The sequence below is a fragment of the Chaetodon trifascialis genome, chromosome 15, assembly GCF_039877785.1.
Source record: "Chaetodon trifascialis isolate fChaTrf1 chromosome 15, fChaTrf1.hap1, whole genome shotgun sequence".
Classification (NCBI taxonomy): Eukaryota; Metazoa; Chordata; class Actinopteri; order Chaetodontiformes; family Chaetodontidae; genus Chaetodon; species Chaetodon trifascialis.
Window position 1 is genome coordinate 19650346 of NC_092070.1, and position 18053 is coordinate 19668398.

At 46.5% G+C, this 18053-nt stretch overlaps 1 protein-coding gene across 1 annotated transcript; it reads right to left on the minus strand.

Annotated features, from left to right (window-relative positions):
- Positions 1–17725, minus strand: ints1 (integrator complex subunit 1). Its single transcript, XM_070981025.1, has 48 exons — positions 17615–17725; positions 17093–17221; positions 16706–16996; positions 16419–16615; positions 15944–16081; positions 15698–15857; positions 15492–15597; positions 15225–15411; positions 14852–14997; positions 14632–14773; positions 14317–14493; positions 14113–14221; positions 13904–14024; positions 13738–13815; positions 13495–13652; positions 13129–13225; positions 12955–13046; positions 12780–12840; positions 12497–12694; positions 12041–12170; positions 11759–11938; positions 11454–11603; positions 11194–11373; positions 10991–11095; positions 10722–10889; positions 10438–10549; positions 9008–9166; positions 8769–8915; positions 8568–8666; positions 8300–8424; positions 7856–8110; positions 7610–7769; positions 7399–7530; positions 6963–7131; positions 5779–5902; positions 5580–5695; positions 5382–5469; positions 5001–5251; positions 3457–3586; positions 2937–3070; positions 2630–2822; positions 2391–2515; positions 2154–2263; positions 1929–2042; positions 1773–1843; positions 1582–1673; positions 1287–1396; positions 1–1128 (listed from the first exon to the last, which is right to left on the minus strand). The coding sequence occupies exons 2-48, from the start codon at positions 17145–17147 to the stop codon at positions 1016–1018; spliced, it is 6555 nt and encodes a 2184-aa protein (XP_070837126.1). The 5' UTR covers positions 17148–17221; positions 17615–17725; the 3' UTR covers positions 1–1015.
- Between the last annotated feature and the right edge of the window lie 328 nt (positions 17726–18053).

Sequence of the window (18053 nt, forward strand, 5' to 3'; positions counted from 1 at the left end):
TTCCAGAAGTCATTTTATTCAGTTCACATCAAGGTGGCTCACAGATGGTGTTCAGGTAACAGAAAAGCACTGAGACTCCAAATGAAACAACTGGCTTTTCTCAGCTATATAAGTTTGGCTTTTAGGCAATAACACATTGGGTCATTTGTGCCTCTTAGTTTGAGAGCCTAACGACAAACTCTTGTCTGCTGATTGACAGCTGAACGTGAACGACAGTTACTAAATTACAGCTTCTGTGAAACAGTGAAGCAGTATTTGCCATCTAGTCAGACTCTATAACACTGGAGGAGGGACCAAGAGCAGAAATATTTCGGCTTTATTATGTTAATTAAAAACAGCTACAAACGAAGCGTCCAGTCAGCATTTTAATTGGACAAAAACGCTGATATTTTATATGCAAGCTATTGAAGAAATCCAGCTGAAACTAGAGTATTTTCCAAACACGCACGAGGCAAAAGCTCCCTCTATAATGACTGAAAACGCACTGAAATCTGTTTTAATTTCAATGTAATTAAACATTTTTTAAGACAACTGTAATGTGTATTATTAGGATATTCATTGTTGGCACAAACTTGGTATATTCTATGTTTATTTTTAACAGATTATATGATGACATTGATAATCTTTTTTCATTGTTGGTTAATGTATCATTACATAATCAGTTAAAAATAACTTACATCCTTTAAGATGTCATAAATGCAGTAATTGTGGCATTATTACAATAGTAGCATTTTTTACAGTTTTAATTATGACATTTTCAACTCATTTAGAGGAAATTTTAATGAATTCTTTGAAGTCGCTAAATTTATCCAGAAGTTCTTAGAGTACTGGTGTCTACCAGCTCAGTGCAGGATCCTTTAATCTGTACCGCTGAAGAGCCACAGAGTTCGTTAATCTGTCATGATCAAATTAGAGTAACGTTTCAACTACAGGCAGTAAGAGAACAGTCTCGCTCTGGAGCGCAGAAAATGAATGACGCTATTTTTAATCGGCTGTGGAGCTGCATGCTTTGTTGTTATGTTGCTTCCATGTGAAGGACCTTCATAGACTCTGCGATCATTGAGCTGGTGTCAATCTGTCCGTAGATACCCACTAAAAACGCCTTGTGGAGCAGGATGTCTGCGTGTTCTGTCAGAGGAGGGGAAAAATGCACATTACAACACGCAGCTGTGGGTGCGCGACTCGGAGCAGGTTGCACGCTTCGTTAAATCACATTTTTCTTGACTAAAAAGCACTGCACGGTCATGTGGCTTTGAGACGAGGCGGGCGCGGGAGCATCGTCTTACCTTGACAGAGAAGCACGTATTCTGGAAGATTCCTGAGAGCAGTCTGCACCACGTCGAAGTTGCCGCTGCCCATACAGTACATGAATGTTGGCAGGAAGTCCGTTGCCAGGCTGCAGCAGAGGAAACACAGTGTTACACAGTGAAATGGACAGACGGGCTGAAGACAGACAGACAGACAGACAGACAGACAGACAGACAGACAGACAGACAGACAGACAGACAGACAGACAGACGGGTGTCACTGCAGCGTTATTTCTGAAACTTTTCTTGTTTTCTGCAGGTGCTGTGAACTTACCAGGGATTATTCTGGATGCAGCGCATGGCCAGGCTGAAGGCCATGTTCCGACACAACTCTTCAGAGGACGCCATGAGTCTCTGCAGATCGTTCTAGAAACAGTAACGCACGGCAGTGATTGACACACACACACACACACTGACAGATACTACTCTTGACCTTTCCTTTTGTTTCTGCTGTTCATGACTCACAGTGAAGTACTGGATGATCTCTGGGCTCCTCCTCGACTTCTCATCCACCTCTGTCAACACTTCCAAAACATCTACAGCGGACAGGAAAAACATCGTGTTACTCATTACGGTACAGGATTTCTGCATGCGAAGTCGCTGCAGTAGTGTGTCAGTTACCCTCGACTGCCTCTCCTCTCGACATCTTCTTCAGGTACAGCGTCATGTCGGCCGCGCTCAGTGAAACCGAGGCAGAAATGTTGACGAGGGGCAGGGAGCCAGCCGGCAGGTCGTCTGCGATTTGCAAGAAAAGAAAACAGAAAAGTCACAGTTTATCAAGATATATGTATATTATTGCAAGGCAATTATTTGTATTTTAAATGTCCTGACTCCGATTGTGCTCACCGTCTCTCTCTTCTGGCGCGACCTCTGCAGAAGAACTTTTCACAGGCAAAGTGAGTCCAGCCAGCAGAGACTTCAGCTGAACCAGGTCTGGGTTTTCTGCACACAGAACCCTGGAAGACGAAACAGCAAAACAAAAGGCTCTAACTGTTGCTGTAAGTGCAGTAAATCCATCCATGGTTTCCCATTTCAAGGTCACAAACTCATCACTCGAATGGAGCTTTGCCACGATATCCTTACTGCAAGATGTCAGAGTGCTTCTGTAGATAAGGAATGGCGGCTGCTGCGTCGTGGGTGATGTATTTCTGTGTGAACTGCAAAAACTTGTTGATGAATACCAACGGAGAACGGGTCCTCTGAAAGTTCTGCAAGAAGAAAGAAGCACAAACATGCATGAACGCTGCAAAACTGATTTGTGGCTCATTAAGAAAATAATGTATGATCTCAATCTAAAATAGTGAGGAGTGTGAGCTGCTCACCCGAAGGACCTTCATAAAGGACAGAAGGCAGTCCTGAAGCGCCCTCTGGTGGTCGCTGTGGAAAACAAGTGGCTGCAGGAGCTCCAGGATGGCAAGCACGTTGCTGAAGAACGTCATGTGGTTTTGCTGCCGAAACTCCTGCATGTTCAGGTGAATGCGACCGTGTAGGAGACCTGCAATCATAGGCAGGTGTCTGGAAAAAAAAAGAGGAGTCAGCGAGTTAAACCATCATCTATGGCAACAGAAAATCTTTGTTTGTAGACTAAAGCTGAAAATATTGCTGCATATATTGCTGCATTTTTTTCACCTGAGCAGAAGGACGGGGTGCGACACGGCCAGCTTCCTGCAAGCGAGGTTGGCATCAGACGCACGGCCCTCAGCAGACTTTGAGTCCCCTATATCAGCAAGCAGTGTGACCAGGCGATGCACCAGGACATCGAGCTGGGGAAAACACATAAAACAAGTGTACACCGGGCTGTGAAGTATCAGGATAAACCCACTGTTGTAGATGAATGCCAGTACACAAAAACATTCAACGCAAAGAAAACGAAGCTATTTCTTTTCTTTGACTTGTCGCTCCTGTGGAGTAATATCCTTCATACAATCATGTATGCGTCCCTTTCGTGAGCTTACAACTAAATCTAACCAGACACATATTATGTTCAGTATGCTGAGACTCCAGGTGCAGTATGACATCTCTATTATATTCACAAGAAGAGTAAACAAACATTACATCGAGGTAGCAGAACACAGAAATCCAAATGTTACAGCGCTTACATTTAGATGTACGGACTGTGTGATCTATGAATCAGTGAAGGCATCTTTACCTCGCAGCTGCTGCCGTATGCAGCCCCCCCACTGCTCAAGGTGCCTTCGGGCAGGGTAACGTGCTGGATGACCTCAGGGAAGTGCAAATAGATCTGCAGCAGCAAGTTCTGGCACCGCTTACTCATGGCACTGAAAGATGAAAATGGCATGTAGGCCGTACGCTGCGGTTTAGAGGCAAGGCAGGCTACAGGAAAACGCCATTCAATTTAGGGAAAATACATTTTTATTATTGGCTTAGGACAGTTCAGCTGCCCATGGTAAAGCAAGAAGCTTAGTGACAAAATAATCAAGGCTGTAATCCCTGATGTTATTGAGTTGTGCAGCTTGAAGCTATTTAATTGACAGGGACGGGTTGAACAATTTTGTGCCGCCGCAGAAAGTTTGTCAGAGCTTTTCCTCTGCACTGGGACTAACCTTATAAAGCAAACAATGTTCCCAGTTTCACAGAAGAATTACATCGGGCTTTGTCAAATTCTTCATGTCTTTCAACAGATTATCAACAGATCTGATATGAGATCACAGATTAGAGGGCATGATAAAGCACCTCTCTATTGTTGCCATCTGCATGCGACAATAATTAATGTACATTAATAGAAACGAGGCTCATGAACAGCGTAATGCAACTCACTAAGTCACCGCGGCTTCAGAAAATCTTCTAAGGCTCTTGTAAGGCCCCGCCGATGCTAACTGAAGAGTTGATAACGGCTATGAACTAAGCAAACCAGAGCGACCTTGACCAAGAGCAAAGAGCCCGCTCGTTGTTCAATAGTTGCTGTGTAATTGGAATAAACACCGGCTTATCTGACAGCGAGGTTTCACAAGAAGAATGCTCAACGCACAATCAAGTGTTTATTCAACACAAGGCCAAAACCCTTTACTTTCAACATGTTTTCACGCTGCCATATTTTCACTCTCAGCCGTTTTACCAGACGGCTTAGCTGTACTTAAAATACTGTAATTCGGGAGCTAATTTTGCTTGACCTTGGCCAAAGTTTCCTCATTAAAGTGGTTTAATAACCAGAGACATATTCATGAAAGGAGGGTTTGCCTCCACAAAGAGTTGCACCCTGATCTCTGACAGCTAAGTCAGAGCAGGAATTCACAACACAGGCAAGTTTAGAGCTTCAGCCTTAATCCTCTTGGCTTCATTATAATACACTGAGCTTTTAAAGAGATCACAGTACAGACGACTTCTGCTGGTTTTAATTTCACACCAATAGACCTAATTATCGAGTTTTCCCTGGTCCACAGCATTGTGGCTGACAGAGTTAGTCTAAAAAGTTCATCTGCACTGAGAGGGAAAATCTAGTGTGATTTACCCCAAGTTTATCAGCACAGCATAACAGAAAAAAAAAGACTTTCCGTATTTGGGCTAATTAGGATGAACAATACAATATGTCAAAAAGGAAGGGCTGAGCACACTGATGAACCTTGTAGGATGAAGTGTGATGAGCATATGTGTCTTTAAATATGGAGGGACGAGACAGAGGAGACAGAGGAGAGGGCGAGTGCTGAAACAGCGTACCAGATGACGACACTTTACCTGTCGTCCCATTTCTTTGTGCAGTTGATGAGGTACTCGGAGACTTTCTTGATGTTTTCTAGGTCGCCGTTGCAGTAGGAGTGAAGGAGGGGCAGCCTGGACTGGATGAGGGAGCAGGAGGCCTGGTCCAAGCCGCTTCTGTCGTCGTGGGTCGAGTCTCGACTGTTGAGCTCCGACTCTGACAGGATCAGGTCCACCAGGCTGATGAGCTCGTCCGAGCTGAGCCGCAGCACGAACTTCTCCGTCTTCTTCTGCGCAGACGGGAAAGCGAAGCATACGAGTCATCAGCTTCAGCAGGATGAACTCCCCCCGACTTCAACAAAAACGCAGAACAGAGGGTGACTTCGACTCGTGGCTTCGTGTGCGGGCTTTCGATCTTACCTGACTGATCTTCTGGTCGCGTCCTTGCCAGATACGCGGGATGTGGCTGCACGCCCACAGGAAATCCAGCGCCGACGACGGGTCGAGCCTGAAAAACGTCAACATCATCTCTCTTACTGGAGAGAAACATCGTGCTCAATAAAATCTTGTCACATATTGCAGTCACACAAAACAGCAGCTGACAAAAAGAAGGTGTACTTGTAGTCTCGCCGCTTGCTGAGCAGAACGCTGATACACTGCAGGAGGGTGGACCAGTTCGACTGATGAGTGAGCAAGGCCAAAAGGTACGGCCTGTAGGCAGGGGTTCCTCGCACCTGAGGCGACAGAAACGGTAAGAAAGGCTGCATCAGTGATGCCAAACGCTGACTCCAGAGTGAAAGGACAATGCTTCTCTTACCTTGTTGAGGGCGAACAGCAGCTTCTGCTGAAGGTCTGGACACACTGAGGTGACCTCAGGGTCAAGATGCTCCAGCCAATCAACCAGCAGTCCAGAGGTCAGCCCTGACTTTGTCACTTCAGAGCTGGAGGGAAAGGTGAAGATGAAGCGGTTACATCTATGGAGATGTGACTGAACATTAGAGCTGCAATGATTGGCCAATTCTCTCTAGTCGATAGAGAGAAATGTAATAATATTTTGATAATTGATTAATCGTTTCAGTCATTTGCAAACAAAATGTGAAATATTTGCTCATTCTACCTGCTTAAATGTAAGGATTTGAAGATTTTTTTGGTCATTTATAATAGTAAACGAAGAGTCTTTGGCTGCAGCCCGATTGAACTTCTATTACATTTCTACAGCTTTCATCAATACGTGAGCTTAAGATCTTATGTCCAGTGTTCATGTGCTTCATGTGTTGATTCATTACAACCAACAAATCCAACATATTACCATTAACATACGGCGTTTTTGGACTGAACAGTTGTGGAGAGACCCAGTTCACCCAGCTGCAAAGATCTCCAAGAACTACTTACCTGCAAGGGATTTTATCTGTATTTTGTTTCCGGTATGAGCTGTTGTTTACACAGTTAACATTTGACACAGCACTTTAAAAATGGAGGTTGCCACTGCTGCAGTGGCTCACGTGTTCAACCTCTCCATGAACACTGACATCACTCAAGGCTCCTCTTGTGCTGGGAGTACCTATTCTGAGGCAGGAGCTAAGAAAGTCCCTAAAACAGCGTTGTAATAATTCTAATTGTTCCCAGCTCTTGTACTAACATGGCTTAATAGTCCCTTTCCTAACACACACAGACAGTATTCAACACGATACGTGCTATCACTCCATCTACTTGCTCTCTTTGGACCACGTGTCAATGCATCCTTTGGCTATGTACCTGCCTCACTGACAGCGTTCTGTGATTATTCACAGCAAGTGAATCTGTAAAGCCAGCGTGAAGCTGCAAAACCAATTAAACCTTTCCGAACCAAATCCAACAGCAGTTTCTGAGCAAAAAGCCGCGGACAGCGAGCGCCGCTCTGCTCTTTCTGTCTGTCGCGGGCAGTCGTGTTTGTCATTTAGCGCCGTCGAATATAAATGTTTCTTGCATGGCTTGAGAGGGAAATAGAAATGCGGCGCTCACTTGTTGGAATCCGCTTCCTTTTTCACAGCTCGCTCCTCGCTTTCCTGAAGCAGCAAGGAAATCACTGTGGCAACGGGGCCGGCCGTCCCGTTCTGTGTGCCGACAGTCATCAACAAAGACAGGAGCTCCTCCAAATATGGCGACCTCCCCTCCATCAGCCCTTGTAACACTTGAACACAATAGAAACAGCGCGTGTTATTATGCACCCCGATGTAAAACTAACTGTTAAATGTGGCAGCAGAGTCTGAGTTCAGCACAAGGCTTTTGATGTAGTTCACATGGTCTGTCAAACAATTCAGCACAGGTTTTATTCTCAAGTCAAGCTTCTGTTTTTGCTCCTGACTCTGCTTTTGTTTTCTTTATATGCTGTTTGAAACACTACATCTGACAAATGAAATCATGCACGTTCACATCCACGCAATGACTCCATTCATACCTTTTCCAATGAGCTCTGGCTCTGCGTTACATCTGTCTCCAGACTTCAGCTGCGCGATGATGGCTCTGAGAGGCACTTCAGTGTCTCTGTGATATGCCAAAGCCTCAGCCAGGTGGAGGAAACCTGTGCGCACTGCAGGGGAGAGACACCTGTCACTCGCTGGTGATATAAAATGAATTAATCGCCAAAGATAAAGAGCTGAGGTGCTCACCGTCGTTGTGCCTGTGCTTGTGAGAGTTCTGCCCAGCGAAGGATTTGAGCAGAGCCTTCAGTGGTCCTGCCTCCACAGTTGGGTTGTCTAACCAAATTAACATCTCAACAATGACCTTGAGGAAAAGCGAGGAGAAGCCGATGTCCTGGGCCACCAGACGCTGGAGGAAAAAGACACCAAATATCTTAGATTCCAATGTTTTCTGAATCAACGTGGAGTTGTGCAACAATTGTGAGCGAGCCTAACCTGGTAGAGGTGAAGCTGGCGCATGAGAGGGCAGGACAGAGCGTGGCTGCGGTGCATTGACAAGATGATGGGCCCAGCGTGTGCGGAGGTGAGCAGGGCCGCGATGGCCTGGAGGAGCCGGAACGCCAGCCCGCCCTGCTGGACCTGGCCCTGCTTGGCCCGCATCAGCTCTTTAGCCAGGGCCTGCTGCAAGGCCAGAGAGAGCTGGCTGGGAGGGGGGCCGTGCCAGCGAGGGTCCACCTTTAAGGGGAATATCTGGGGAAGCAAAGGAAGCAGAAACGGTGTCTCAACAACAGCTTAGAAGAAATACAGGAAGGAACCTTTTCTAATAAGTGATGGACATTTAGCCCTCAAAGATCTGTGCTTTAACCCAGTGCTACCCAAAAACTTTAAATGGGAAAAACAACACAACTAAGAAATTAGACAATAGTTTGTAAATCCCACCTGAAGCAACATGCCAGTGAGATCAGCTTCCGGCCCGACTGCAGGAAGCTGACTGGCTGCTCTCATCTTCACACTGCTGTGGGGCATTTCCACGGTCACTTTGGCCTTACTCGATTCAGCAGAATCTGTCAGGAGGGATGTGGTCATGTGGTACAACACTGTGAACATCACATACTTTTAAAGAAGAGAATCGAAACACTTCAGGGAGACAATGACTTAACTGCAAAGTGTCACATAATAAGAGTGTTTGGAGGCTGAAGTCACAAACCTCTGTCTGGAGGAAGAGAGGAGCTCAGTAAAGAATGGAAAGTGTGCCCCCCAGTGGCACCTCGCTCATGCTGCACTTCAACCAGGTGGGCCATGTAGTCTGTAGCAGGATGAACACAAAATGAAATCAGTCCTAAATACTTTAAGACAACACATGTCAAAATAAGCCACTTTGAAAGCAGGAGATCTGCAGCCCTCTTACGCTTGTCCATGATGTTCTGCTCCAGCGTCTGTGGATCGTGGGACACGGCCTGGTCCAGGTACTGCAGCAGCTTACTCATGCTGGACACTGGAATGCCAAAGGACTGGACAAACAGCAGCAGCTGCTGAGGCTCCAGGTCCTGCAAAGCTGGTGGAAAATACACGCATTGTTCCTTTAAAAAGTGAAACACATTTACATGATGGGCAACACATATTTTTGTGCACTGTGACAAGTCGTACCTGCATCCACCAATCGAGAAACTTCTGATCGAATCATCCTCAGTTTCAACCAATCGGGGAGCAGAAGGGCCTCTTCTGAGGTGTCAACCAGGAAGGCAGTGGGTAGAGGTTTCTTGTCGGGAAACCAAATGTCCAGAAGAGCGAAGAAATCACTCTCTCCTGTAAAAACACACAACGGTAAACGTGTTCTTAGAGCTGCAAACGCTGATCTGTCAGGTAGGTTTGGGTGGTAATCTGGTAATAAGGTATCCCACGGTATCTAAGAATAGCAACGGTATCAGTTTCATTACGGTCATTAAAAAAACAATGCTGCACATATAGGTCTACAGGGGTCTAACATAATTGTAGCATCGTCATAACAAAAATGAAGTCCACTCTGTTCAATGTATCTCACTGAATTTTTACTCGAGAAAAAGGTGACTGTGCAAAAGTACATGTTAAAAAATGAACCTGAGCAGTTTTCCAGATGTTTTAACACAGGTGTGTCCAGGCGCTCATTCAGGCACATCTGGGCAGAGTACCGTTATCTCGTGCAAACATACGGAGAAACTCCTCTGTTGAAAACACTTTTTCTGCTTGCTATTGTTCTTAGCTCTCATAAAAGGACGAAATGCAAATAAAACAGTAAAATAACACTTCAGGCTGCTCAGCAGAGTCCTCTGTGAGCGCTCTGCTCATCATGAGACGGAGCGCTGAAACTACCTGCGTGGTTCTGCCGGTCGACAGCTCAGCGACCCGCCCACATTCACCATAGAAACACCAATGACGATCCAAAAGGAAGTAACCCCAGAGATAGGTTACTGCATGAAGAGCGCTCCCTCCACTCTAGAAACCCCCTCCTCTTTATGTAAACAACCAGAACCTTCGTGATTGATGTCAGACTAACGCAGAGTCATAGGAGGAGACACTAGCTTTTGACCACAAAACAGCAAAGGTTAGACATTTAGCAAAGTTTTTTTCTGCTACTCTTTGGCTGCTAGCGTGCAGAGTTTTCATCGCACAGTGAGGAGGCAGACATGTTCGTGATTATCAGACTCTCTGCTTTCATATGATACCGGGCTTTTGTGGTTTGCGTTAAGTGGTGAAATCAGCAGATGCCGTACCTTTGATGTGCGTTATTTTCGTGTTTTCGTTACACACACGTATAATTTCTTGGGGTATGAACTATGTTTTGTTTGGGTGGCAGTGTTTGGTAGAGGCTTTTTTGGTAGAGCTGAGTTTCTCCCCGTCATTCTGGTATGCTACAAGTTAGGATTGGTGCTTCTTAGCGTGAGCGTTGACTGTCTGAACTGCGCGCATGTCATGCTGCCCGGCAAAGTGATTTCTAATTAGTCACGGTAATGTCGTATACCCTGGGAAAATGTGGGGAAGGTTTGACGGTATCCAAATTTGGATACCGCCCAACTCTACTGTCAGGCGAGCAGGACTACCTTTGGGAGGCCCCAGAGTCAGCAGGATAACCATGGCATGCACTACAAGAATGTGCATTGTAGCCGTCTCTCCTGTGGTCCAACGCAGAAACACCTGGTCCTGAGATTCTGACTGAAAAGGAAAATCATTGTAGTTTTATTATCCAATTCACTCAGCCCAAAACGTCACACTTATTTTTGATTGCAGTAATATTTTAGGTGATGTGGCACTTGCAGCTAATTTTGGAGCCACTGAGAGGATCAATCGCAAACTACAGTGTAGTTCAGAGAGTAAAATAACTCACCCAGCTGTAAAGATCCTCTCCCTCTTTGGTCTTCCTCATCCTCTTGATGTACGTAGAGAAGATGGTGAGAAAAGCGCTGAGCACAGCATCGGACTCCGGCCGGCAGGAGTGTTTGGAGAACAGGTTGTTCATGATGGTGGACCGCTCAACGATTAGCCGGGCAACGTCCTGTCGAGGGTGATTGAGTGAAGGTCGAAGTCAGAGCTGTTACATGAAAACAAAACTGAGCATGAAATGTGGATGTTATCTAAGCAACTCGCTGTGATTACCAGGGCCAGGTCATTATGAGAAGCCTGCTCCTCCACTGGTGCGTGCTGGGAGAGGTAGATGAGATAGGCACTGATCGTCTGTGGGTCTGTTTCCATGTGAATAGCCTTTAAGGGAGCAGGCAGAGAAGAAACACCCTTCAAACCTCTACTTATAAAAGGCTAGCATGCATTTGCTGTTACAGACAGTTCGTGCGGACGCAGACCTGCTGCAGAGCAGTGGACGTCATGCCTCTGACGCTGTCAAACAAGGGGAGCTTAGGGAGGTCTTGCAGCAGCCACTGGTACCCTGGCAGCAGCTCAGCATCTGCAGAGTCTTCCTCCATGGGCTGGTCGCGCTCCTCTCCATCTTTCAAGCCTCCTTCACTGAGCACCAGTGACAAACCCTGCACACAAACACATCATGTAAGTGGAATCGTTTTTAATGGCAGCCCGGTGCTGACGTGTTCAGCTTCCACTGCGGTACCTTCATGGCTAGCACTCTCGATGCCACCTGAGAGGAGCTGAGGCGACGCAGGAAGTAGTCCAGCACTTCACACGTTGTCTGTTCGTCAGCCTTAGGACCCAACAAAAGATCCTGGAGCCGCCCGAGTAGCTGCCTCTGCTTCTGTTGTCTCTAACAGGAAGAGAGAATAACTCAGGGTTAGTCCAGAGTCACAGAATAAGTTAAGCGTGTTAATTTGAGAACAAAGACACAAAAACAATGTCAAAAGAAGACAGTTTTAGTAACTGCTGAGCCAGCAGTAAGGTTTGGTGTTATTATCAACGCACTTGTCTCTTCTTGGCTTTCTGCTCTTTGCTCTCTCCCTCTTCATCATCCTCTATCAGCAGGCTGTCGTCCGCGGCATCATGCAGAAGGAATTCACACAGGCACTGCACCGGCAGCACGTCCAAGGACCCCTCGCTGGACTGAACCAAATCAGCCAACCACGGCATGGACTGAGAGGAGGCCTGTGAGGATTGAACATGCAGTACAGTTACACACACTGAAGACAAAAGCAGAAGAACGACGTGCTATTTAGGCTACATTTAAGTCAGTCACATGGCCGTTACCTGTCTCTGGATGATGTTGAGGAGGAAGTCTGGGTTGCGGCTGCGGCAGAGGAGATGTCCCAGACGAAGAGACTGGTTGAGACTTTTTACCTGCTCCTGGACCTGAGGAGGGGGGCGGCGAGGAGGACCCCTGAACACAACAGAAACCATCAGTCCATCTCCGTCACACAGCTGTAAGAACTCTTATTTGTCCATTCATTAGGCACAGTGGCCTTCAGCATTGATGGACATATAATGTGTAACCAATCTGATGTGCTGTGGGCGGGACATTGAGCAGACAGAGAGAAGTGGCGACATCAGAGCTAAAGCAGCAGTTTTAAATGAATCTTAGTCTGCTGTATAAAAAGATTGAATATTTGGCTCCTGTTGCTCAATTTAAAAAACTTTTCTCTGAGAACACATTTTATCAATCAACTAGTTAGATGGCGCATGAGGTAATTCCTCTTGGTCTCTTACTGCGGATCCAGACTGGTAAGCTGAGACAGCAGCAGGCTGTTGCTCTCTGTGATGGTCTGTTTGGTGGAGGCCGCTGCCAGGTGGCTTTCAAAGGCCAGGATCTCTTGTTTCTCCCTCTGGGAGATCTGCAGCTCCCTGTTGATCATCTCCGTCTTTGTGTCCTCATCCGCAACGGTGCACGGAGGGTAGGTGTAGTTACTGTGGAAGCACAGAGAGATGTGTGTTAGTTGTTCAGCATTTTTAGCTTGAAACTGTTTTAGCGTACAGGGTGACCTTCACCTACTTTGTCATAACCATCTCCATGAGCATTTTCAGCGTTGGATAGCCATCCCAGGCAGCCAAACCTACAGGGGAAAAAAGTCAGACAATATATTATAAAATGATATTTAGATATTTAGATATAATAGCTTAGAATATATATATATATATATATGCAACATAGAAACTGACTGCTGTACCTATTTTCTGAGGATTAAACGCAGCCACCACAAGCAGCAGCAGCCAGGCCTTCCAGTACAGTGTGGATATTGCCAAATTTGGTGGATGGTACCTTAAACATTAAGAGTCCTTTGTTATTTGAGAGTGTAAACTGTATGGAGTGAAAATGTGTTTAAAAGCCAGTAAAACGGTACCCCGCAGGCAGCTGAATGTTCTCTGGGTGGTGGTATGTACACAGATTGAGCACTGCGTCAATGAGTTGGATCCGTTCCACCTTCAGGACCTCCAGATCTGTTTAAAAAGACAGAGTCAGTCAGCTGTGTGGTTTCAGACTGATGCAGTCAAACAATTACAATGAACGCCGTGCTTCCTCTGTTCACTCTTTCCTGGCATGCTCGTAAAACAAGCGAACCAGCAGTTACTCCTTGAAAGGCTTCAGCTGGCTGCTCATTAAACCGATGCATGTGCGTTCACCAAATGTCCAAATACTCTTCCAGAGAGTAATAAACATTTTTAACTGTGATCGCAAACAGTAACAGCCTAAGTGGATCTCTACACACCGTCAGACTGAACTCCAGCAGCCCTCTTCACCAGGTGATCGGCGAGCTCCATGGCGTCGGCCGGGCCCAGCGGCAGATCACGTGACAGCCCGATCACCAGAATGCGCATCAGTGTGTCCTCCAACAGAGGCACCTCGGAGCAGAGGCGAAGGAAGAAACTGAGAAAGGAAAGTAAACAGCTGCGTAAGATGACGCTGTTCAGAAAGAAACACGATTCAGGTTGAAGGCAGGAGGAAAACTCACTTTCTGTCGCTCTCAGGAGGCCAGTTGTCCCACTTGTAATACGTCTCCGGTTGCTCCGTGAAAAGCACTTTGTGAAGGCTGCAGACATGAAAGACATCGTTGGTATACAAAGCAGCTGAAAACAGGATTAACAGTATGAACACATCCGACGCGTGCAGTTACCCACCAGTGAACGTAGTCTTTTGCGCCAACTTTGCTGATGGTTGGAACCACGGTGTGAAGCCACCACACGGCGTCTCTCTGGATGGCAGCTATCTGATTCTGAAACGACCTCAGGACCTCCAGATCTGAAGCGAACCGGACGCGCATTTAAAAAGCAAATCGTGTATGAAACGGTGAACAAATAGAGCATTAGAAAAAACACACAGCGCTCACTCTTCTTCTCCCCTTTGTCCCACGCGATGCCAGCTTCTTTGACCTGAGCCGTGATGCCCAACATCATGGAGACGGTCAGCAAATCCGTCACCTGGATAACAAAACGCTCCTACGGGAGAGACGAGGACAAACAGCTGGAAGTCAAGTGTCAACGCGTGAAGATTAAAGCTTAAATGACTGAGCGAGCTTCACATTTGTACTTACTTTGAACTCCATGTCGACGTAGCTGGCCTCCTTTCTCTCCTGCATCAGACCAAAACAGAAGGACTGGAAGTTAATCTCATGCTTGGTCTGTTTGATGATTTCTCTCAGCAGAGCTCGGGAGGCACGGAGGTAATCATCCTTATTGGTGAGCAGGTCCTGGAACACCATCGCCAAGAACTGCACACACAAGGGAACACAGGGTGATTTTCAGAAACCGGCAGAATCCAACAAGCCAAAACTGGAGCTGAAAACAGACGCTGATTAAAACAGCAACATTATTTCTAATCTGCGAACAATGTTTTTCTCTCGTTTGACCTTTGGCGCCTGCTCTGGGCTGTGCTGCAGCACCGTGTGGAGGACTTGCATGTTGTTTGGATTCCTGGCATTGGACAGCTCATTGAAGATGACCAGCTTCACCATAGTGGCCAGGTTGTCTCTGTGAGCATTGAGCAGCTCCCTGGAGAATCAGCGACAAAGCGCCAGTCAGTTTAAGTCACCGCACATTAGACGCAAAACACAGAGGCGCCCCACGGACCTGACACACAGCATGTAGTGGTTTAGGAGGACTTTGGGTTTGAGCCGGATCTTGATCAGGTTGGAGATCACCTCCATGTCATCTGCTCCGTGGGAGTTGCAGTTCATGCACAAAGACATGAGGAGGTCCTGAGCTGGTCGAGTCAACTGTGCACACACAAAAACAAAGAAGGAGAGCTCATACTCATGACATTATAATCTATATTTAATTATTAATTTACAAAGATATTGTGATAAATTATCTGCTGCAGGACTGCCACGATCACTCTACAATTCACTCACCAAATGCAGTGTGTTACGACAGGCTGTGGACAGAAAAACCAGCCACTGAGACACTGGGAAACTGAGCATTTACAAGGATGTCTGTCCCTCACCTTCGGGTTCTGGAGCCACATCTCCAGCCTCTGCACAGCCATGAGCCGGGCCTCTTTGTAGCCACACGTGGCTGTGAGCAGGCGCAGCAGGTTCCGAGACACGTTGTCCATCGGCTGCCTGCGGTTCAGCTGATCCCTGAGGACGTCCAGCACGTAGTCCTCCACGCTCTCTGCCAGTTCATCGTACCTACAGCACACATGCAACAATTTCAAGAGGTGTCTGTTGGACTGTACGACACATCACATCTACATGGGTACGTTTGATACCTCGGCATGACCTGCCCTTCATCCTCAGGGCTGAGCTTCTCCTCAGCTATCAGCAATTCAGTCTGGCTGTCGTCCTCATCAGGGGTTGAGGGATGAGGGCTGCTCCCTAAAAACAAAGCGGAAACACACAAACGCTGTATTAACCGATCAGCACTGTTTCCCTGCAGCAGCCAACAAGTTTGTGTGCTTTCTCAATGTAAGCATACCCGCACTGAGATCTCCACCGGAGCGGCCAGTGTCAGCCTGCAGCAGCATACTCTTCGGGGGCATCTTTGTCCCAAAAGCAGTCTGGATATTGTCGACGAAATTCTTGCAGTGAGAACTGTCCACCCAGATCCTTTCCCCCAGGGAGTCCTCAATGTACACCTGAAAACACATTTCAGATTGACAAAGACTTCCTGCATGGCTAAAAGAGTGAATTGTTTTAAAAAAAAAAAAGAGGAGATTCTCACTTTAACGAAGATTTCTGGCCAGTTCTCGTCCTCCTCGTAGGCTGCCATCAGCAGATTGCAAGCGAGGACAGACACAAGGCTGTTCCCCTTCGCTTTGAAGTTGATGGAAGCGTCCCGACGCAGGAGGCTGCACAAGGCCTGGGGAGACAGTCAAACTCCACCTGTGAGGCTCACGTTGGAGAAGATGTCTTTGCTGGACAGTAATTATACAATTATGTCCAAAAAGACATCTTTCAAGGACGATTCATGTATATACAATCATGAAAGGACTGAGATTAAAGACTGGTTAGATGTGCATTCATTAATAATTGATTCATTAAGTTTATTATATTCCCTACTTTCATCAGACACCAAAACTTTACTACTTTTAAAAACTAGGCGATGCTAAAGAAACACGCGTGTTGAAACAGAATTACACAGGCTTCACTTTCCTCTTGACAAAGGTATTTCAGCTTCACTGCGTCAGAAATCTCACCTCAATAATTCCTTCAGTAGCAAAAACGTTGGGCTTGATTTTGGCCAGGAACATGAGACTGAGGTACAGCGTTATGTCAGGCTTGGCGCGGTTCATCTTCAGTTGCTTCACTGCTCCGCACAGCAGCCCCTCAATGCGATCATCATTCCCTTCAGACTCTGCAGCTTCAATCTCATCCAGCAGCACCGCCGGTGACACTACAGGAAAAAACGGGGGGTGTTAACTTTGCTTTTTGTGTTAGCGTTTACAAGTTTTTGAAGAAAAAAAAAAAACAGCCATTGATTTACCTTCTATAGGTACCACTGATGGCTCCTTTATTGAGGGCGATATTGCCCTCTTGTCCACAGCTGCCACATCAGCGAGTCGACCCAGGGCACTGACTGGAGGGGTGGTGGACAGCTTGGGCCGCTTGGTGAGGCTGGACAGACCCGATGAGGAGGGCAGACTGGAGGAAGTCTCTCTCTTCCGGTCAGCAGGCAAACCTGTGGATGCCGGCTTCAGGAGGACAGCGGGGGCTTTGGGCTCTCCACCCTGACTCTTTGATCCGAGAGCGATGAAATCTCCTGGTGGAGGGTGACCTGGAGAAAGCAGACGTCCAATTGAGTTCTGATTTTCTTCTGCTTTGCTACTGAAGACAACACTGCGATGACACAGGGGTTGGCATTACAACCTACCTGATGGTTTTGCAGCGCTGGGGCGCCTAAGAGTTGTGGGCTTTGGACGATTCATTCTGTCCAACAGGCGCAAGTCGAAAACGGATTCACAGCAGGTCAAGCGGCTGACATAACAGAGCTGAGAGTAATCTGTATATGGGGAAATACGCGAGAAACACAGGATTAGTAAACGTAAAGCACTAAGATAGTGATGTTAGCTAAGGTAGCTAAACAGCTAGGGGTACAGCTAACATCAACTAGCAATTTAAGAGCCTAAATTGCAGTAACTAATCATTTAGAGGGAGAATAACATTAATGCTACAGAGCACAAGCAGTAAACACAATATGCTAAGTTTGACTTGACAACCTGCATGTTTTTAATTACGTTTGTTACATACCGGGCAAAAGCTGCTAAGCTAACGATAACAACTTTGGCTTAAAGCTACATATGTGGCTGCTAGCAGCTTTGGTTAGCTTAACCGTAGGGAGTGACAGCGTTAATTGGCGTCCAAATCAACAATCTTAAACAAAAACGGGACTCACATATTTACTCGGCCGCATAAAAATGACCGAGTTCAGCCCGAACGATGCACTTTAAGCAAAAAATTAATGTTTGCCGACTCGAAGATATCAGACAGTCCGAGCCATGACGGCTTCTTCTTTTCCGAGTCACTGTTGTTCGTTAGCAAACAACAGCACATACTGCCACCTAGTGCCAGGAAGTGTCAGGTGGGGTTGTGCCACTGGAAGTGACCTCTTTATAGCAGAAGTAAGATGAATGCTTCGCTCCGAAACGCCAAAATCACGAGTCCTCGTTAGTCCTGTTTTGGGCGTTTCATCGCTACACCGCTACACGTCTTTATATCAAAAATGTTTTATTTTGAAATTGTTCACCAGAATCCTAGTTATTTTTTCTACCTTGACGCTAGAGAAGTACAGCTGTAGTTACTAGCTGTGACCACCAGGTGGCAAGAAGATTCAT

What these genes read in the sequence shown, in the direction of transcription:
- ints1 (XM_070981025.1), bottom strand. Translation starts at nt 17,147, where the DNA reads ATGAATCGTCCAAAGCCCACAACTCTTAGGCGCCCCAGCGCTGCAAAA. An exon ending in CAGCGCTGCAAAACCATCAG is followed by an intron (nt 16,997 to 17,092) that starts GTAGGTTGTAAT and finishes TGCTTTCTCCAG; the next exon opens with GTCACCCTCCACCAGGAGAT. An exon ending in CTACTGAAGGAATTATTGAG is followed by an intron (nt 16,082 to 16,418) that starts GTGAGATTTCTG and finishes CTGTCTCCCCAG; the next exon opens with GCCTTGTGCAGCCTCCTGCG.